The 22,665-nt window shown below is 33.3% G+C and overlaps 2 protein-coding genes across 6 annotated transcripts; one reads left to right on the top strand and one right to left on the bottom strand.

Moving 5' to 3' along the window:
• Nucleotides 1–3,173: 3,173 nt before the first annotated feature.
• Nucleotides 3,174–8,937, bottom strand: LOC108219150 (mitogen-activated protein kinase 10). 3 transcript variants are annotated; one of them, XM_017392442.2, is made up of 11 exons: nucleotides 8,695–8,937; nucleotides 8,549–8,599; nucleotides 7,451–7,862; nucleotides 7,210–7,337; nucleotides 6,994–7,053; nucleotides 6,430–6,579; nucleotides 6,161–6,316; nucleotides 5,568–5,779; nucleotides 5,122–5,223; nucleotides 3,982–4,151; nucleotides 3,174–3,887 (listed from the first exon to the last, which is right to left on the bottom strand). In XM_017392442.2, the coding sequence occupies exons 2-11, from the start codon at nucleotides 8,570–8,572 to the stop codon at nucleotides 3,484–3,486; spliced, it is 1,818 nt and encodes a 605-aa protein (XP_017247931.1). In that variant the 5' UTR covers nucleotides 8,573–8,599; nucleotides 8,695–8,937; the 3' UTR covers nucleotides 3,174–3,483. The 3 variants fall into 3 exon arrangements, with proteins under 3 accessions (XP_017247931.1, XP_017247930.1, XP_063947813.1); XM_017392441.2 differs by having other exon boundaries at nucleotides 3,311–3,887; nucleotides 8,711–8,911; XM_064091743.1 differs by lacking the exons at nucleotides 3,174–3,887; nucleotides 3,982–4,151 and adding an exon at nucleotides 4,187–4,347 and having other exon boundaries at nucleotides 8,711–8,893.
• Nucleotides 8,938–16,312: 7,375 nt separating this feature from the next.
• LOC108215676 (uncharacterized) lies at nucleotides 16,313–21,283 on the top strand. Of its 3 annotated transcripts, XM_064092298.1 has the most exons (9): nucleotides 16,313–16,670; nucleotides 17,377–18,089; nucleotides 18,349–18,537; nucleotides 18,653–18,744; nucleotides 19,086–19,157; nucleotides 19,632–19,691; nucleotides 19,817–19,886; nucleotides 20,080–20,283; nucleotides 20,447–21,283. In XM_064092298.1, exons 2-9 carry the CDS (start codon nucleotides 17,388–17,390, stop codon nucleotides 20,834–20,836), a joined length of 1,779 nt encoding a protein of 592 aa, XP_063948368.1. In that variant the 5' UTR covers nucleotides 16,313–16,670; nucleotides 17,377–17,387; the 3' UTR covers nucleotides 20,837–21,283. The 3 variants fall into 3 exon arrangements, with proteins under 3 accessions (XP_063948368.1, XP_063948369.1, XP_017243706.1); XM_017388217.2 differs by lacking the exon at nucleotides 19,086–19,157 and having other exon boundaries at nucleotides 16,315–16,670; XM_064092299.1 differs by lacking the exons at nucleotides 19,086–19,157; nucleotides 19,632–19,691.
• The last annotated feature ends 1,382 nt before the right edge of the window (nucleotides 21,284–22,665 follow it).

Genomic DNA, 22,665 nt, shown 5'->3' with positions numbered 1-22,665 from the left:
CCCTCACTCGCATGTGCTTCCAACTCATCTTGTCATCTTCTATCTTTAATCTCCCCCTCTGTTAACTTCTAACATCGGCTGCACCCTAAAACAAAACCCTGAAATAAAACCGCACAAATTTTCCATAATTTTATATATTTTATTATTGTTATTATACTTATGTTATAAAAGATTTTTTATACGTATTTTGAGATATTAAATTTTTATTCAAAAAAAAATATTTAAAAATAATATATAAAAATGTGTTTTGTATATCTGAAATTATATATAGAAAATTAAGGAGTATTTTTGTGAAGTAAAACGGAATTTGAATTAATTAGAGTAAGTGTCGCCGTATGGTTGAAAGCAGAAGAGAGAGGAGGGATCGAGTGTGGAGGGTTCAGGGGAAGGTGGGATGGGGCGATGTACAGAGCAAAAGATAGTGGGAAAAAGTGGGTGCCACACTTTAAAAAACAAACGGAAAATGCACATGCAATCACATGATTTTCTTGAACCTAACACCTCCCATGTGCTTCCCCGTCCTATTTATATGTACATAATTACATATACAACCTTGTCTCTACATCTACGGACACCTATTTTCTACATTTCCCCATTCTCATATTTATCCATACATTCTTTTGTTTTCTTCCTCAACCCCTAATTTGCACCATTTTCTTAATATTAAAAAAAATGTCAATTTGGTGCTCATAGACATATGCTAAACATAAAAATTTTGTATTTTGATCATTTTGATCGGTGTGTTCGATGTATATGCAAAGGTTCACCATTATTCAGAAGTAGGAACCAATTAAAATGATTTAAACAAAAAAAATTCCGTACTTCACATGTTCCCATAGGCATACCATAAAAAAACTGTAAAAAATTATATTTTGAAAAATAAACTTAATTATTATGCTAATTTAATCTATAATTTAGCCTGATTTGAACCGAAACGAACCACTTCATTCTCATTCTTACGAATTCGGATATTCACAGCCAAGGGAAAAAAATACGTAAGCGTTGATAGTGACCATAAATAGTCCGTGCGAATATGATACCGGACGATTTGGGTTATAGACGTCAAGTAACCTGTAAATCTCATCAATGTTAATGCTGTCGATGATGTAGTGCAGCAGAGATCGTGAAAATTATATAATCTACTGTGCAGGTGGTTAGATACACTGTAGTATATATTTGAGATAATATAGATTAATAGCATTATTCGAAATAATATTATTTCATGTGCCTTATGGATGTCAAATAGTTGTACGGTCCTCGTTAGAGCCGGCCAAACGGGCGGTTTGGCTCGGCCCGAACCGGACCGAACCGTCGTTTAGCCTGTTTTTTCACGTGCCGGTTCGAACCGGCACGAACCGGCCCGAATCGTGGTCGTCAGACGAGCGGTTACGGTTCCAATATCTGTGATTCGCAAACCGTCACAAACCGGCCCGTAAAAACCGGTAAAACCCGCCAAAACCGCTGGAACCGTGACCGCGAAAGCCCGCTCGAACCGTTTGAACCGTTTGAACCGTAGCCCGCCAACCCGCGTTTGGAACCGCCAACCCGCGTGAACCGCGGTTCACGAACCCGTGTAAACCCGTGTAAACCCGTGACCGTGGTTCCAACGTTCGTCTGCACCTCTGCTGCTTTTCTCTGCACCTCTGCACCTCTGCTGCTGGCCTGCTGCTTCCTGCTGCTTTTTCACTGAATCACTGCAACGCAAACGGCTAGAAGGACGTTGGAGACTTAGAAGCCGTTGGAGACAACGGCTAGAAAGCTTATAAATTCAAGCTTATAACTCAGTTCCAACGGGGACGGTTCCAAACCCGTTTGAACCGGCACGAACCGGCACGGCCCGCCCGTTTGGCCGGGTCTAGTCCTCGTAGACAGCTCACACCCCTCACATGTAAACTTTACTTTCTTTCAGCGTCGTGCATAATATATACTACTATGAATATATCCACATTTTATTACAGTCTACAGTATGATGATTTTACCGCTGTCAAAACTATTGTATCATTTTTGTTAACACAAATATTCAATAGTTAAGATAGTGTAGCAACGGCATTATATAATATCACATTTTTGTTAAAAGAAAAAAAGAGAAAATTCAAAATAAAATAATTTAGAAATACAAGAACTAAAGATGGTGGACTAGTGGCTTGAATATATATAGTAAAAATAGAGTCCTGTGAAATATATGCAGGAGAATTTGTTCCTTGTATAATAAATGGATACCCTGAAATACTTGCCATATCTTTTACTGACGTAAGTAATAATAATACAGATAATGACAGATATGTAATTTGTGGTAATCTGCTGGCACATGTGGGATCATACTAATACCATTTTCTCCGCACCGAATAATATAATAATACGCATTTTCTGTTATCTATAAAATAATATGTCATTTTACATTTGAGGGAAAAAAACCAAATATAAATTCATATATATATATATATATATATATATTTCTAAATATTTGAAAACGACAAATAAAAAGGTTAAAATGTGTATCCTGCGAAGAAAACCATAATAAAAAATAGTGAGGCTCATAGTGAGAGTATGTGAGTGTGAAATATTGACAGGCATGTGCATGTTAATCTGGAGGGATCCTACATAGAGCCCCACACCACGATCCATTGATGGTGGAAGAGAAAAGAAAAGGAATGCTAACAGTACACTTGATGCCTATGCCTATGGAATTTCCTTATTTCTTTGTTTTCTTTTTAATATATTATTACAAATGACCTATTTACGATATTATTATATTATTATATGACGAGGGTGATGTTCCCAAGAAGGAAACCAGTCGGTGGGTTTGGGTTTTGTGAGTGAGAGAGAAAGTGAGATTTCGGAGGTGTTGGGCATCTGGGAATCCTATCACCACTGCCACCAAACCACCCCTTCCGTTTCTTTCACTTTTCCCACATTTTTTATTTACACATCCCTTTCTTTAGTTTTTCCAACACAACCATTAATTTTTTTAAAAAAATTTAGGATTATAAACCTTACAAATAAATAAATATCTGTTTTAATACTCCTCAAAGTAAGTAAGAGAGTAAGTCAGAGTCAGAGCCGAATGTCCCACAACAAGGATAAACTCACCATTTGGATTATCCGATAGCGCTCAAACACCCCATTATTACAAAATTACTACTATTACCAACATTACTATCTGCTCACAAACATTACTAAACCAAGTAAAATCTGTATATTGAAAATATGCAATACAGGTAAGAGCTCTCTGGTTACAACTGTCCATCAAAAAGGGTTACAATACGACATAAACGAGTTGGGAAATTTAGTGATTAACATAGAAGCAAGGTTGGGGGAACTTCTGTTTTGTTTATTTCAGCAGCTCCATGCAATATATGTATATATACACTAGAGTCTTACGACGCGGCACATTTTTGGGTTTTATTGGTTACAAGTGCAGTTCATCTAATCAGACATATAATTACAAAAAAAAAAAAATGTACAAAAGAACTGGATACTTGACTAGTACATTCTCGACATACCATACTGAACAGCCCCGACTTTTCTGTGAGCAGATGCAGCATTACTAATCCTTCCTTCCACATGTTCCATCTTCGGAAGTCCTACTCGAGTCATGTAAAAGGGATTTGGGTCTATGTTTATCGCTATCTCAGGTGCTAGTTTCGCACCTATGCTACTCTCAGGGATGTTTTTTTGTTGTGAAGACGGTTCCCTCTCCCTCCCGACAACTCTTTCCTGATTTACTGTGCCATCCTGACGATAGCAATATGCTGGTGGACCAATTGGCTGAACAGCCTGCGGAGGGATGGCCCCGTTTCTTACCAATGTTCTAGGGTCATACGGTTGTGCAAAGAGATTTCCATTCTCATAAGGTGGGAGAGGTCCCACAACTCTTCCTGGTTTGGCTGTAGAACAAACAATCAAACAATTAGCAAACACAAAAGTTTTAAAAAGCAGTAGAGCACAGAATAATTACATATACAGGAACTTTAAGAATACCTGGTGGCATCTTGTTTGGTACTTGTGAGGTCCTGGAACTCTTTACAGGAATTCCATCTCCATATCTGAATTGCTTGTTGCACGAAGCTTCTGTAAGTTGCATATTTCTCAATGCCATATCAACTGGCTGTTCTTTGGGAGGAATTGAATTGGAATGAACCACTGTGGACCTGCCCAGATTAATCAAAAATATAAACATTCAATCACTAGGTACAACTCAAACCTTATATAAGAACACAGAGGTTGCTTGCTCAAAAAGAAGGTGATATCCAAGGTGCATAGAGTTTTATTGTCAGCAAACAGACTGTGGCACCAAACTGTTGTGTTAAATGCATTATTCTTCTCTCCCTCTTCATCGGGACCAAACTGTGGCAACAATTTGGGTTCTTGGAATGTACACGTATAAACAGAAAAAGGTTTAATAGCTTCATCAATTAATTCTGCCAGAACTTATATGCCAGTCACTTTCCTACTACAGTAGAACCCCTCTAAAGATATATCCTCGGGATCGGAAAAAATTATCACTTTAAAGAGGTTATCACACTAGAGAGGTTAATATATCGTCGACCATTACATGGGGGGACCGAGACTTTTTATCACTATAGAGAGATTATCACTTTAGAGAATATTAATTTAAAGGTTTCTACAGTATTTTGAACAGTTGCAATACAGGTAATATTCCTGGGCCCTAGCAACAGCACCACTGTTTTGTATACAAATACATAAAGAGATAATTCTGATAGTCTGATACTAGTAAAGTTCGCACATTCAAATTTTAATGCAATTTACAAAATAGGATATATTCCTCTGTTCATTGTCTTGCAAAATAGATGTATCGTGACATGTAAGAAAATTTTAAGCACTCCACAATAGAACATAAAACATATCCCTAAAGCACTACTTCCTCTGATGGAACAAAAATACCAAAATACTGAGGGTGGACGTGTAATAAGAAACCCCAACACCACTGAGACATGTCATCAAGATATACATTACATAAAAGATACCCATCAACTGTTCATAATTTTAATGTTTCTTGTTCATAAACAAATTACAGAGACGTTTTTCTTTGTTTAATAATTAATTCAAATTAGAGAGATTTGCAAGCACTGAAATACACTTACAGAAAAAAGTGATTACCTAGGAAGGGACGCGTGCTTTCGTTCCAGAGGAATCACTGGCCCGCTTTTATCACTACTTTCTTCAAGATGTGCAAATTGTTTCCTGAACTGATCTACCGCACTACATACATAAAACACACACATAACTAGCTAAAGTTAGTATGACAGATTTCTAGTTTAAAAGACTTAGATACTGACCACTTAATATAATACAAAATGTAACTATTTTAAGGCTTGGGAACAGTGAATCATTCCATGATTATTACATTGAAAAAATTAAAAAGAGCAACTACACTCCTATTTTGGAAATAGTAAACCCTTAACTAGAATTATTTCACTGAGTGTATGGATTAAACATGTCCATTAAGTTTAATCATAGTGATTATTTAAGGATTTTATTTAAGCCAAAAGATATATACAATAAAAGATATAACAATCAAGAGAAATAACTAAAAGCAAACATGCCTTGGGTAGAGAAAATTGGTACTCTCGGTTCCATTCAGATAATCTTTGAGCAACGAGGGATGGTACTCAAGAATTTCACGAAATATCAATTCTCGAATGTCTTCCTTTGTAACCCTCCGCCTTTCAAATTCGAACTCCATTCTGGAAATTTGCTGGCTTGATGGTTCTCTGTCGGCTTTGGTAAGTCCCTTGAAGTATGGATCGGCCAGGGCCTGCCTTGCACAAAAGTCAAAATTTAGAAGAATGGACAATTCAAACTCGGTAGAATATATTAGATTTAGAACAATGAGTAATCGTTGAACTCGGCTCAAAATATCAGATAAACACATGGGAGTAGCCAGAGATCTTAGTTAATAGAATTTAAAATATGAATAAAAATTCAATAGATTCTGAATTTAGAGTATAAATTTTATTTTAGTGGGGGTCAAAATTCAAATTGTTAATATCACATAAAACTTACAATTAAAATATGGTATTAGTCTATTAGATATTAAAAGTTTATAAAAAATTACAGTGGGGGTCAACTGACCCCTCGATGAACTGTAGAAATTGGGTAATATCTGAAAAAGAACAGGACCGGAATCACAACAAACCTGTGCAGCAGTTGGTCGATCTTTTGGATCAAAGGCTAGTAGTCTTTCTAATAGTCGCAATGCTAAGGGATCTGCATTAGGGAACTTCTGCGCGAAGGGAACAGGTTGCTTCTTCCTCATGCTAGTAAGATATCTTCTAGCTTTCTCGTTACGGACCTGAACAAAAGCACAACATAAACATGCACAAGTATCAGAGTGAGCGGAAATCCAGCTGATAAACATCAATTTTAACATGTACAAAAATGCAAATTAAGGAAGCAAATTTTTACCCTAGAAATGGTCTCCATTGATGGGGAACCTAGCAAATCAGTCATCAGATCCAGCTGGTGAACAACATTTTTTCCAGGAAATAATGGTTTCCCTGTTAGGACCTCCGCAAAAATACACCCAATACTCCAAATATCAATAGCAGCTGTATACTGCTTCCAAGTATCACCAGGAATCAAACATTAGTCAGTAAAATCAAAAATATGAAAATTTTCTATTAGTGATATTTTATTTCAAAGATGTCGCTAGAAAACATGGAACATGTGTATAGTTTGCATATGCAGTTGCTCCATCTTACATGGTACCTATATTGCAATTTCATTGCCTAAATCAATTCTCACATAACATGCGGTAAAGATAGAATCAGATCAAAAAATTTGATTGCCCAAGTGACAAACAAAAACAGACCTTTATACCAAGAAAGAGTGGTAAACGAGTATTTGTTCAAAAATATCTTAACTCCAAAACTCAGATTTGAGAAGACAATGAAACAGATACAGAAATCAGTCAATTAAACTAGAATATATATACAACAATAGTAATAGATAGAAGGTATGTAACCACACCTTAGAGAAAAAAGACCCACATAATTCTGGAGCTCTATACCATCTTGTTGCAACATAATCCTGCAAATGCAACATTGTAAAAAGAAGGATCAGACACCTGAACACCATGAAACTTACTGTGAAAAGTAGAGTCAATGCAGCAGCATTGATGTTCTCACATGGTCCCTGAAAGAACGTAATATGCATGTTCGTATATCATTGATGCTCATTACATACCGTCCAAAAAATTGTTGTGGGTGTGTCATTAAATGCCACTCTTGCCAATCCAAAATCACAAATCTTAAGTTTGCAATTCGCATTTGCCAAAATATTTTTTGGCTTTAAATCACGATGGTAGACATTTGCTGCAGCAACACAGATAAGATTTATCAGAATCAAGCACACTTAATTCAGCACATCTAATACACAAATAATACAAGTCCAGCTTAAATTTTGGATTAAAACTTATAATTGCTACCTGTGTGGATATATTTGAGAGCACGAAGCAACTGGTAAAGGAAGAACTGATAGTGCTCCTTCGTCAAATCATCGTTGGCTTTAATGACTTGGTGAAGATCCGACTCCATGAGCTCAAAAACCACATAAATATCTTTAAAATCCTTTCTAGATGGTGGTAGCATAATATGCCTAATTTCCACAATGTCAGGATGTCGTAGAAGCCTGAGCAGCTTTATCTCACGAAGAATTCTCGCAGCATCAGAGAGATGCTCGAATATATTATATATTTTCTTTATTGCCACTTTCTCACCGGTATGGGTATCAATGGCTGAGCAAACAACACCATAGCTTCCCTTCCCTATGACCTCAAGGATCCTGTATCGGCTGGCATCACCATACTCCGAGAAAAAATCAGCAGCCTCTGTGGGACTCTACAGAACAGAAAACCCAGTCAAGTTAAGACCATATTAAGCTCATGAAAATAAGTACTTCTCGAAAACTGTAAACTTTAAATTGAAGATGTACCGCATAACAATATCCATTACATTACCATCTCTACAACAACAGATTCAAAAGGAAAACTGAAATCTGCAGCACTAGATAACTATCACATATAATCACAAAAACAAATCATAAAAGCACTAAAAGCAAACATGTCCCCAGAACATCCATCAACCACCATAAAACTCATGCATACACTATAGTCTATAAATCATACCAAAATAACAACAAAGAAAATCCATGATAACCCACATCATACATATTTCCCTAATCCCTAGAACATCAACACCAAAGTAACTCAAGATTTTGCATAAAGATCAAGCAACAAATAGCTTAAAATCGCAAGTTTCAACATGGGTTTATCCTAGACAATCAATTGCTCCACAAATAACATATCAAACTTCCACAATTAAAGATTCAACTAACATAACCATCAAGATTGATCAATAACACCCCCACGACATTATAAACATCAATAATTCCAAAACTAACAACAATCAATCCACTCAACAAAGAATACAACAATCCATAATCATCAAAAAGGTAACTCAAAATGCACTCATAATCCCAAAACACAGAAAGGGTATCTCAAAATGCAATCAAATCAAAAACGCACTTTCTTCCTCTGATCTTGCTGCATTGTCCTCAACAAAATCCCCAAAAAACCCTGCATTAACAAAATTCAACCACTTCAATTAAACCCCATTTAATAAAAACTCAAAAAAACAATTCAAAGTGAATCACACAATCATCCACACTTGCCCCAACAAATACATACAAGAACTGTATGTAGATCTGAACAAACCCTGACTGGCATAAGAATGTGAATACAAGGCCAAGAAGATCTCACACCGACAAAAGACAGATAGATATATAGATACAGATTTTTGTATATATATGCGCTGTTGGTGTACAAGTAGGTTGAGTGAGGAGAGAGAAAGGGACGTTGTTTAGAGAGAGAAAGTGGGTAGCTATCTGTGTGTATGTTTTATTGTAGATAGATACAGATATTAGATGTGCGAGTAAAACGCATAAATCTAGGTGGCATTGTTTAAAATGGATTTTTAAATTTTTTACATACACGCAAGTGTTTTTTGTGGGGAGATATTTGTGAAATTTGTAAAGAGAGGTCGGTGGCAAACTGGTGATCGAATTACTACTTATTAGGAGTGTACAGCCACCGATGTAATATAATTAACTGGTAAAATATATTCATACAAATCTTTCGCTAAAAAGATAGTTTATTCGAGGAGAAGAGCACAATTTCTTAGACTTTAGACGAATTTTATATAATTAGTATTTTATATTATTTTTATCAATCAATTTTTTTAAACACATTCGAGATGCTCTAATGAGATGATAAATTTGAATATTTTTTTTAAATCTTGTAATTGTGGGGATTTTTTTTTAACTTGGTTAGGTGAAAATTTGAGTTATTTCGACCGATTTTGAACAGGTAAAATGTGATGAGATTAATTTAATATTAATCGAAGATTATTATTTGTAATTTGAAATTGATACGCTATGGTTATGTTTAGAATATTGAACTCAATTGAATCATGTAATCTGATTTGATACAGATAATGATCACTAACCAGTATTTTTGAAATAATTAAATTTTATGTGGATAAAAGATGAATATATCGATCATTTCAATTGTATAATAAAAGTGTTTGCCTTTATTCTTTCCGTTATTTCTCGGAAAGTATAGGTTGTGTTGTTGTTTTGCAGTATACGATCATATTTAATAATGTGGATTATCCATTCTATTCGCTATCAAACGTTGATTGACATATAACACGTGAATCTTCTACATAATTTCATGATTTGGCTCAAATTATGAATTACTTGTTTTGAGAAAATAACTAGACATGACTATTATAAATAAAATCTTTACAAAAATATTATAATTAATTTTATGATTATATGATCATAATATAATATCAAATCAAATAAAATCGTGATCATAATATTTACTATGGATAAAGATGAAAAGATGAATGACGTTCACCCATGAAATGATTAAAATTGATATGGATAAGAACGATTCTATGACAGTCGAATTGGTCTATCGTCATGTCACGTCAAATAATGATGTAAAATTTTATTTTGTTACTACTTTCTTTAAAATTTATTTTTTTTGCCACGCAAAAATGTTAAAATAAATTTTTTAATTTTATGTCAGAAACTAAAAGATATTTAATAATTAGGTCAATAATATTTCTTTACAAATATTAAAAGAAGATCTTCACATTGTAAAGTGTGTTTGTATAATGATTGTTAATCGAAGCTAATAATATGATTAAAATAATTGAAATTGAGAGTATGAACATAATATAATATAAAGTTGTATTAAGCATGACTTAAATTTCTTTTCTATAAGGGTAAGGATAAACAACAAGTGTATATAACCCAACTCACATAGTGCCTTTCGATTTGGATCGATTTGAATTTGAATATTGGGTTAATTACAGAGGTAATTGCATATCGCACCCCTTAAGTATCGTTCAAAAATGATAGAGTATCTATACTTTAAGAAACTCAACTCGCATCCCTTATCTTTACTTCTCAGAACCGAGATGCACCCCCTGCCGTTAACTTCCGTTAACTCAGTGCACTCCGTTAATTCATTATATATATAATTGCAATTCGGACCCCCTAACTTACGTTAAAAAACGATATTGTACCCGTACTTTTGAAAACCCAAATCGGACCACTTATATTTACATTTCAAGAACGATACGAGTATCGTATCGCAAAATGAATGTTTGCCAAAGAGGAGCTGGCATTACGGAATCAGGAGGCTACGAATGCAAAACTCCACGAGAATAATACTAGAATAACATTGTAAATTTAATATTAAGAAAGCAGGAAATAAGTAATCTTCGAACTTTCACTATCACCAACATTAGCAACATACAATCGTTGGACAAGGCTAACAACCAATTCAATATATATATATACTTTCAAGATAATACTCAAATATCTCATTTTAGCATTGACGAACCTACTTAATTTGTAAAGAAATAGCAGAATAGCGTTCATATATTTAATTTTAACCGGATTGGGCTGGTTCAATTAAAAAAAAAAATCAAAATTCATATCCGACCCAATTAAATCGAGTTTGTCATTTTTAATACGTAGATAGAGATGATTGTACAGGAATGAAACTTACATGTTATAACAACATTTTCAATAGAGATGTTTGCATCATTTTCTCAATACTCTTTTGATTTTTTTTGTATTTATAACTATTTTAACGCGCATAAATTTGATGTGAAAACTTTTTCTATATCATCTGTCTGAATTCCTTATCATCTATCTTTATGATTGAATAATATTGATTACGTCATTTATGTTAAAGATGTGATTGTAATTTTATCCACGACTTCTTTAAATATATATAGACACAACAAAATATCAAAAGAAAACTATATGTTAAATATTATAGTTAATCTACTAAAATATAATAAAATACTAAAGCATGGGTGCCGCACCTCACGCCGTAAAGGACATTATTCTAAGATATATAGTTATCATATAGTATTCATTATGTATTTTTTGTAAATCGGCTAAAGACATAATTCGATTGATAGTTTTCTTATAAATGAAAATTTAATTGAAAAATCTTACATTAAATCTGAGTTTAGTTGGATGTAAAGAAATAAAAAGAGAAATGAAATGAAACTGTACTCAAGATTGATGATGAGAGGAGAAAATGTTTATATTTTTTATTTCTTCAATCGTTACATTTCAAATTATTTGAACTAAAATTTTCACCCCAAGTATTTAAAAAAAAAATGCTCCTTACATTTTTTCATCTTATACCTCTATAATCTTCATAAAAATATTTAGACTTGCACATATTTAGACTTACACATATTTAATCACTATTTATCATTGATTCATCTCTTTTTAAAATTTCTAATTTCAATTTATTCTCATTTCATTCCGGGCAAGTAAATATAACTTGCATATTCAAAATCATACTATTGGTTTTCGCCTCTTGCCCGTGGAAATGGTACAAATTATATATTCAAGACTTCCCGGGGAAATGGTATAATATTCAAGACTAAAAACCAGGTGGTCGCCAAAAGCTTTTCAACTGGAAGATTAGAAAAATTGTCGTTTTTATTCGATCATGCGTTTCACTGATCGACAACAGAGGCCAAGCTTTGACATGTAGACGTACACAGTCCACATATTTAATCTAATTATGGGACTGCTTGGATGAGTTTAAAATAAGTGCTTATTGCTTAAAGTAAAAAAATAAAGTAGAAGTTGAAAATTAGTTAAGATTTATAAGTGATAAAAATGTTTGGGAAAGAAGTAGAAGCTGTAAAACAAAAGTTAGCATTTGCAACTTCTTTTTAGTGTTTTTTGACTTTTTACACAAACGATACGAATAAGTGATTTTAATTTATAAATCCAGAAGTCGGGTTTTTAAGCTCCGGTCAAACGGCCCCTGTATGTAATTTATAATCCTGACCAGTGATATATAATTTTGCTTATTAGATTGTTTATTTGGAGTATTGAGCGGCAGCCAAAAAAACGCTTCTAAATTGGTAATTTCACGCGTGCGCATGTGGGGAATGTTAATAAAAAAATTAATTACACATTTACTGATAATCTTGTTCTTTAATATGAAATAGTATTTAAACAAGCGTATTTTTTTATATCTTGAATATGTTTCTAAGTTTCTCATTTTATATCGTGTTTTGACCATTAATTTTATATATAAAAATGTTTTTTTTAATTCTTACTTATTAAAATAGAAACGGAAAATCCAATTTGAAGATTGCCTTTGCCTCTATAATCCCTATGTCTAGATGTCTAGATTGCAAATAGTGCTCATCATTTGATTATCCCAAAATTACTTTGAGATCAACTCGTTAGATTATGAAATTAATTATAAACTTGTCATGTGAATCACAGTCAGATAACATGATCAAAATTAGTGTTAGTGGAGAAGCTTCTAGAATATAGGATAAGTAAAGACGAAAAAGGAAACAAATCCGAATACGATACACAAAAGTCGATACCAAATCGCGGACGCATTTGCTTCATACACCGAAGAAGTTATGATGTTGACGTTTATCTAACACAATCTACAGCCAGTAAAAAACCTTTTTTTTTTCTAAAATAGAAAAAAAAAACCTTGTAATATTTACTTAACTAATATTATATTATTATAAGTCACTCAACAAGTGTTTGATAATACACCAAATTTGTGTATTTTTAACGTGTAATAAATCATCCTCACTTAAAATATCATTCATAAAATTATCCGTTGAACTGAAATAGTAAATTTAAGCGGCTTTTGAATGTTAATATTTTAATTTGAGTAATGAAAATAGAAAAACCATGCGTCTCACGTGGAAGCGGTAGCTATTTAAAGAAGCAAAGTAGGACATATGAGGTGGTTGATACAAGTTGCCTCTTATCTCAATATAAACGTGATTTTCATATCAACCTAACCGAATTCATGTTAGATGGAGATATTAAAATTAATGATTGTCAATTCTGTGTTCAATGTAAAATCAAGCAATCTTGACTTTAACTCGTATTCACACAGGGCTATAAGTAAGATACCACAATAAAAGTATTTCATTATATATATTTAAAGAAAGAAAATGTCACGTGTGCTAAAAATATAAATTATAATATTTTTTTCTAATCTTATATATAAGTCATTTTGATATTTTACACATAAATCTAGGTGTTTTGACCATATACTTAGAATTAACATTTTCAAAAAATAATTTAAAATAAAAAATATATGTCTCATATTTTAAATCAGAAAAAAATCAAAAAATAATAATTTTAAGCAGGTGATCAAATAACATAAAATTATGTGTAAGAAGTGTAAGTAACTTACAAAGAGGATGAGAGAAAGTATTATTATAACCGTGAAATGTGAATAGCTATATTTTGCCATGTATAATCTTGCCGGACGTTCCACCTCTTCGTTGTGAGTCTTTGATATGTCCATTCATCTTAGGGCATCCAGGGCAGATTATTCCAAATTCTCCTCCAGCAGTGAGCTAAATTTGGATCAGTGAATAGTACTGATCCAACTGATTTGATCAGATCCAATTTAGATCACCACTGTTCACTGATCCAAATTTGGATCACCTACTTTATTATAAAATAATAATTTTGTTATTTCTATATCTTTCGTTTATCGAGTTTAAAATAAATTTATGATTATTAATATTTAATTAATAATAATTTATAATTAATAATTAATAAAATTAATGTTTTAGTAAAAAATTAGAATAATAGGAAAGCAAATTTCATTGAAATTAAAAAAAGAGTACATTATATGCATAAAATAAAAAATACATAAAATGAATAAAATAAAATTACAATGTCGGGAAATGACTAGAAAACAGTACGATAAATATAAAATTTGATTTAGTCGAACCGATTACTTTTGTTTCCTCCGAGATAATCAATTTATTGTCCGTAGCTATTCATATCTTTTGGAAATCCTTGAGTTTCATCTTCATTTCCTTGATTTTGAGATACTCTGATCGATTTTTAAAAAAATAATTAAATTAATCAATTAAATATAAATGAGTAGTTAATAATGATTAAAAATTAAATTCAAGATTAAATAGTTTAATATAAAATTTATGTAATATAATATACAAAAAGTAATTTGGATCAGAATTTGGATCACGCTGCTGGAGTTGGTCAGAAATTTGAATTAGAATTTGGATCAGTTGGTGATCCAAATTTGAATTTTCGGATCACAACTGCTGGAGATGGCCTTACGTCCTCCTCCCGAATTATAAACAGGAAGAAAAGCAGGTGAAGAGAAAATAAAATTATATAATTTTCACTCTTATTTGTGTTTCCGAGTTTTTAAAGAGACGAAAACAAGTGAAATGAATGCAATTATAACAATACTTCACTTCAAAAATGGAAAGACATTGAAGGCGCATTTGCTTTCACTTACATTCACTTATTTTCTCTGCTAAAAAACTTTCTCAATAAATTTTAAATAATTTATAATTTTGAAAATATATGCAGGCCCATCAAGATATTAGTTTACACATTTAAGTCGTATAAGAATAATATGTGTTGTCAAACCTTGTCAACTCTTTTTTTTTAAGGGCAAACCTTGTCAACTTATTATATGTGTTAATTTTTTTTATTTCATCTCTCCTCCATATCATATTTAAATTTTATTATAAAATACATTTCAATAATCGGCAATTATAAAATTTACAATTCGTGTTAGAATTGCTCTTAAGAAGTTTTCATGCTCGTATCTTGATGAACTATGCACAGCAGCAACTCATCTGCCACATCAGCCATATCATCCACCACCTTGACAACTGTCAACTGTCAAGTAGACAGCCTGTACATAGTTGCAAGCAGTGGAGTTAGTTTTAGAGTTAGTTAGTGGTTATTTTTTTTCTATATATACACTCGATAAGACACCGTAGAATAGACGATGTTTTTCTCTTCTTTTCCATTGTAATAGTTACAGAGTTTTAATGGATACTTAGTTCATAGCAGCGTATCTTACAGTTATAACATATCTGATATCTCTATAGAATTTTTTAATACTTCTTGTTGGTTTCTTTCTCCTCGTTCGTGGCAGAGTATATGCACCGCTTCTGAAGAGAGTTGTTGGCAGGAAACGAAATTTCAAATTTTGATAATCAACAATTTATGATATAAAATAGTAATTGAATTATAATATGATTAATAAATCAGTCACTACATCTTTATTAATTTTCATTCCCATTCTTATTTCATGTTATCCTTTTTATTCATCGATGGAGGATCATCATAGTTGATTTGTGAAATACGTATCTAAAACTTACATTTTATTTGTAATGAAGGAATTTTTTAATAAAATAGTTATGATGTCGGAAGATTTTTAAAACTGTCTTCCAGAAACTAAAATAACTAGTAAATAGTTTTGGAAACAAAAAACAGAAACTTCTGAAGAAAACAGAGAACATTGACGAACATTGGGCTACTTGAAATGGGCCGGTTGAAAGAGGAGTTCGAAGGCGACGTTTAGCTGTACATGGGCTCGCGGTATGGAAGCAAAACAAAAACAGAATAATAAATAGTTTATGTTCTCATGAAATTTTTTTTCTCGATCATTGGTTTCATGAAATTTCTGTATGAATTATTCGATTAATATAAATTATCTATCTATCCGTCATTTAAAACAATTCCAACAAATTTACGATGAATAATAACATGATCTTACTTACAAAAAACTGCTCACCTTTTTATTTTTGATAAAATATGATTGTTTCACGGATATCTGTTCTACGAAATTATAGAAATGAGCGATGGTCGAACCCGGACCCAAAATCACAGAAGATAAGCTCTTCCGCTGACCTATCCTCGAAAACTGCTCACCTTTAGACGGAAGGAAACATGAAATAAGTGGCAAGTTCACTGCCACCACGAGGATATATCTCAGTTGCTCAATTTTATACTCCTATCATTTTCAACGGAAGTAATAAAATAAAACCCAATTTATTCGTTGCGTATCAGGTTCGAGTTCGGTGCTGTACAAACAGAACAGCTTTGCCCTCACAAGTCGCAAAAAATATTCACAATCTCAATCGCTAATCTCCAATTTAATTCATCATCGACACTTCGACCTCTACTTACATGATACTTGCAGATTATTCCCTGTGCACATATACATACAGACACTACATAGCCCATACAACTATACTACAAGTCTACAACCACTGGTATTTTCTCAACCCTATCTTTGCATTTCAATTTCTAAATTATAATTTAGGATATTAGATGATAGAAACTGATTATTTTTAAGATACTGATGTAATAAATTAAGGGCACTGGGTAATTTCAGCTCATAATCGTGTTTGGGTTCTTGAATTGGTAAGAGGGTAGTAATTTATTAAGTAATATTTGGACTTGGATAGAGGTGGTTTAATTTATTCACATAGTGCATTTTAGATACACTATTTGATTTGTGATGATTTATCTTATAAATTAAGACATGAGACTTAAGAGTGCTGCTTCTCGATTCTTGGAAGAGTGAATGATATTGCGTTCTTGATGCAGTTTTTGAATTTTTCGTGTTTTAACATGATATTACGGGTTTTAATCTCTTGAATACTACATTTAAGTGTTGTGGTTGTGGATGCATGTCGTGTTATACCGTTTTGATTTTCCTGTATATTACTCGGATGAGTTAGAAAAGGAACTTGATAACATAGACCATAGATGTCGATTGTCCAAATGCAAGAACTAGTATGCTTTACACACCTGATAAGTTCGTGCTGTTCTGCTGTTTGGTATGATCGGACTAGGATGATCCATGTGCTCAGAGATTGATGTATAAATTATAGATCCCTTTTCTACCATTATTATGAAGTTGAAAACGCCTGATTGTTCATACGAAAGTAATTTTATATGTTATTACTTAATCAGGATTGACGAAAATGGCAATTGGTGATATTGGTGCTGATGATTTAGCTTTATTGGAGAAGAAGCAAGATAATCAGAAACATCAGCCAAAGAGAGATGTTATGCAAGTTGCATGCGGCTTATGGACTGACGGGCTAATTTGTGCCTTTGAATCTGTTCAGAGCCGTAGGAAGAGAGCTGGTTCAAAATTTGTAGCAAAGACCGCTTCTGCTCAAAGGGACACTGTAGTTAAACAGACATCTAGTAAGATCCCTCCAACTAAGTCTTCAAGACAAGAAGTCAAGAACACCGTTCTCGACTCTGTGCCTCTTGCAGAGTCAGTTGGAAATTATAATGATCCTTTAGTTGGCCATGATAGTGAGCATGATTGCCTTTCATCCTATTCTAATCCTGAGGATAAGTATCCGGGAAGATATTGGAAACCAATTGGCTGGTCTCGAATTTCTGAACTTGTCCAAACTGTGCAAGTTGATACTGACTGGGCCTCGCAGCCTATTGAGTTTGCTGACAGTGAGGATGATATATCTGTTGCAGAGATTGCAGCTCCCTACTGGGAACAACCTGTAGGGCCAACTTGGTGGTGTCATGTAATCGCAGGGCATCCATCTATTACTGCATGGTTAAGTAATGCCCAGTGGTTACATCCTGCTATCAGTACTGCTTTAAGAGATGAAAGCAAGTTAATTAGTGAACGTATGAAGCACCTTTTCTATGAGGTACTTTTTGGCTCTAGAGTATCATTAACTAATAGGCTACTTCAGTTTGCAGACTTATAGTTTCTGGTTACCCTTTTCGTTATCGTTATGCTGCCTCAGGCGTATGAAACCTACAAGTACATAAATGTTTTCAGAGTTTAGTCTGTTTCATGTTCAGAAGTTTGCTTCTTCATCACTTTCAGGGAAGTAGGCTTGAAACATAGCACTCAAGTTCATATATATGGTCATTATTATTGCTAATAGTATTTTACATATGCAGGTCCCAGTTAGAGTTGCTGGAGGACTACTATTTGAACTTTTAGGCCAGTCAGCAGGCGATCCATTTGCTGAAGAAGACGACATACCTGTAGTTATGCGATCGTGGCAAGCACAAAACTTCTTGGTAACGACATTGCATGTTAAAGGTTCTGCATCAAACGTTAATGTGCTAGGTGTTGCAGAAGTACAGGTGTGTTGATCCTCAGATGTTTTGCAATCTATTATATATCTTTTGGGGATGGGGTAAAGGGGATAGTTCTACATATTCAGCTTTCATCTATCTATTTTATCTTCTCATTGACCAGGAGCTACTTACTGCTGGGGGAAGCAATGTACCACAAACTATACACGAGGTCATAGCACTCCTGGCATGCCGCCTTGCTAGATGGGATGACAGGTAACTTATCTTTTTCAAGGTTGATCTTGAACATCCAGAGCCAAGAGTATGAAGTTTTTTTTTTCTTTTAATTATTATTAGTTAAAATTACAGAGATAAGGATAGATATGATATAAGAGTTAAAACCTGTAAAAATTGAATATATATTGTTAAATTACATCAACAATATGTCTCCAGTCAATTCGTCGTATACTAGCATTTGACGCTGTAAATACTCTGAAAATGTCACGAGTTCTTAATTTTCAGTTCTCAATTTCTTTAGCGGGAAACATTTACAAGTATAGGATATATACATGCTCATAATACTTTGTCCCTCTCTTTCTTGTAATTCTTGCTGGAAGGGACACATTCTTGTTGTTGCAGACACATCAGGGAAGTACCTGCCTTGAGTTCTCAGTTTGTGATTTGCTAGGGTAAACATCTGCTGTACAATTGGTTAAACATTTTTAAAATTGAATTTTGCCATAATGTAAGAACATTTAATGCAATAGATTTCTTACGCCCAGTTCTCATTTCTCAAGATCAATAAAAAGTATAACTTGATACACACTGATTCTTGGAGCTGCATTTGAAGAAGCCACATACTTTATCTGTCCTTTAAATGAATCTCAATTTTATGTACATTTGGAGACCCTATAAATATTAAATCAATGTCATTTAATTAATTTTGATTAAACAAATTAAATAGAAAACCCCAATATTTTCCAGCGAGTTATGTAATATTTTGATTTCAATGCATACTGACACTAGAGGACCATGAAGAACATGGGATATATGAAATATCAGACATTTTTTTTTCAAGAAACTTAATGAGTTGGGGTTTTTATATAAAATTCAGCTACCTTGCCAATGTTCTCTTATGGAGTTGTTATCATGTTGTTCTATAGGTTATTTCGAAAATACATATTTGGTGCTGCAGATGAAATTGAACTGAAGTTTATGAACAGGTTCTACATGCACTTGCGTGCACACACACACCCTCGATTATTCAATTATGTATCTGAATATTTTTGTTTCTGTTCAAAGCTTCAGCCTATCACATGTATAAATTGAATAAGTTATGCCTTTCTAGGAGAAACCATGAGGACATGCATCTGTTCACTGTTATCCTAAACCAGGAGATCAGAAGACTATCAACCCAGGTATATTAATTTTAACTAATAAGGGGATAAGTGTGTTTTGGGAGCATGTTATGAGCAAGTGCCTATCCAACATTCCTTTTGTTGTTTTCTCAGCTGATAAAAAGAAGATATTACATCATGCTAAAAGAGAGGTTGTTAGCATACTACTTTGTGGATAATCTGTCTTTTCTTTTTCTGGTTGTTACCAATATAGGTTATTAGAGTGAAATGGTCATTACATGCCAGAGAGGAGATCATATTTGAACTTCTTCAACATTTAAGGGGAAATGCGACAAGGAATTTGCTCGAAGGAATAAGGAAGAGTACAAGGGCTATGATTGGAGAGCAAGAAGCAGTCCGTGGTCGCTTGTTTACGATACAAGATGTTATGCAGAGCACAGTCCGTGCATGGTTACAGGTATTCTCAGAAAGCTCTAATCATATTAGTTGTACTTACTAATCTCTTCATTATACTGTGAGAGGCTATTAATTTAGTCCCCCTAGGATATAGAAATTCATCAGTTAACTATCTTTTGGTGACAGTTTATTTTTTCTTTGTTGGGCACAACTTTTACTCTTAGGACAAAAGTCTTCACATAACACACAATTTGGGTGTGTTTGGTGGCTGTGGCCTCGTACTATCAATCGTCACAGGACTTTTTGGAATAAATGTGGATGGGATTCCTGGAAATGAAGGAACTCCATATGCATTCGCCCTCTTCTCTGGTCTTTTACTTCTCTTAGGGGTTGCACTGATTGCAATGGGATTGGTCTACCTTGGTCTGAAACGACCAGTTGCTGAAGAGCAAGTCCAAGTAAGAAAACTAGAGTTGCAAGAACTAGTCAAGATGTTTCAGCATGAAGCAGAGTCCCATGCACAAGTTCGAAAGTCTACATCCCACAACACATTCGCTTCAAATGCTGCAAGTTTAGTTAGAGATGGTGAAGAAGGTTATATCCTCATTGACTGAACACATCCTTAGTGGTTACTGCTCTTATGTCACTTTGTGCACACCGGAAAGCATTCACATTTGTGATGTTGCTTAATGCTTTAAATTGGAGGAAATATCAGACTTGAAGCTGTTCATGAACGCGAAATCGAGAACTTCACCGAAGCAAATGGTAGAACTTGACACGAGAAACATCTTACTAATTGCCAGTTCGCAGTTTCTACCCAGATGAACTACTAGCAAGTGTTGCTCTAGAGTCTAGAATACTCACCGAATTTACTGTTTCATAAAGTTTTGACTTTAGTCACTTTACAAATAAGCGTACATAGAAAGTACCATGGCATGATTCGTCAAAGTCGGATCACATTCGTTGTAAAGTTGTGCCTTGGATGAAAAGGTTGTATCTGTTTTCTGAAAACAGAAAATAAGTTCTTATTTTTTATTAAATGACAAATATAAATTATCTCATTATATTTATTTCGAAAAAAATTATATATATATGAAATTTTTAATGAAAATTAAATTCCTATGCTGATAATAGTTTATTTCCCAAACACCATCAATAAAAAAAACCTGGTCGCTTGGCCTTTTTTTCTCTTCATAGTTTTAGGAGTGTTGACTTGATAGTTGAAATTTTAATAAAAATTTCTTTCTGACACACACACATATATATTTAGAAATAAAAAATTATTTTTAATTATCATAAGACTCCTGAAAATACAAGAAAAAGGTAAAAAATAATTTATATGAGCTGAAGTTTGTTCATTTTACCTTGAACTGTTATTTAACATTTTCTTTACACACAAAAATCCACACGGTAAAGAACTACTAAAAAAATATATAAATCATCGGCGGATGGAGTATTATTATAGTGAGATCCGTTATTATTTTTCTATTGAAAGTAAACTCTCCTTTTCTGCCTCCCTATCTTGGAAGGTTAGTGGTGCTTAACTAAAGTATAATTTGTGACTGTATTACCCTTAATAGCCGTTGTAATATCTTTAACCTGGTCAAACTCAATAAACTATACTCCCTCCGTCCCCCTGAGTTGTATACATTGGGGGACGGGGACGCGGTACGGACTTTAATGCTCCTGCAAAATGTAGTTGTGCAATTTGTTTTTAAAATTTTTCTTTTCTGTATTAAAATTTGGATGTTATATTTTTATACAGAAAAAGAAAATCTCAAAAAAAAGTTACGGAACTATATTTTATAAGAGCATTGAAATGCGTGTCGAGCAGTTAAAAAGAAACGTATAGAATTAAATGGGACAGAGGGAGTATCACCCTATCTCTTTCTAAATTATAATTTATATTTTATAAAGTGGCTTTGGATTTGATAAGTTCGAATGACAAAATCATTTAATTTTTGACTGATAATCTATCCCACGTCATTGTCCATCTTTTTAGTGAAAATTTATAAGCGCATATCAATAGATTGAATACTCCCTCCGTCCCCCTGAATTGTATACATTGGGGGACGGGGACGCGGCACAGACTTTAATGCTCCTGTAAAGTATAGTTGTGTAATTTATTTTTAAAATTTTCTTTTTCTGAATTAAAGTTTGGATGTTCTATTTTTATTCAGAAAAAGAAAATCTGAAAAATAAGTAATGGAACTATATTTTATAAGAGCATTGAAATGCGTGTCGAACAGTTAAAAAGAAACGTATACAATTAAATGGGACAGATGGAGTATATTTTTATACAGGGCATATTGGTATATATTAATTACAGTTAAAAGTTTTTGAATTTTGTTTTAATGTTATTGACTATTATTAAATAATAAATTATTGTCGTTTAAATTTTATAAATTACATTTATTATTTTTGTATAAAATAAATTTCATTT

Source organism: Daucus carota, chromosome 4 (genome assembly GCF_001625215.2).
Source record: "Daucus carota subsp. sativus chromosome 4, DH1 v3.0, whole genome shotgun sequence".
In the NCBI taxonomy this organism is placed as follows: domain Eukaryota; kingdom Viridiplantae; phylum Streptophyta; class Magnoliopsida; order Apiales; family Apiaceae; genus Daucus; species Daucus carota.
The sequence above is the reverse complement of the archived record's forward strand: the minus strand, read 5'-3'. Positions and strand labels throughout refer to the sequence as shown.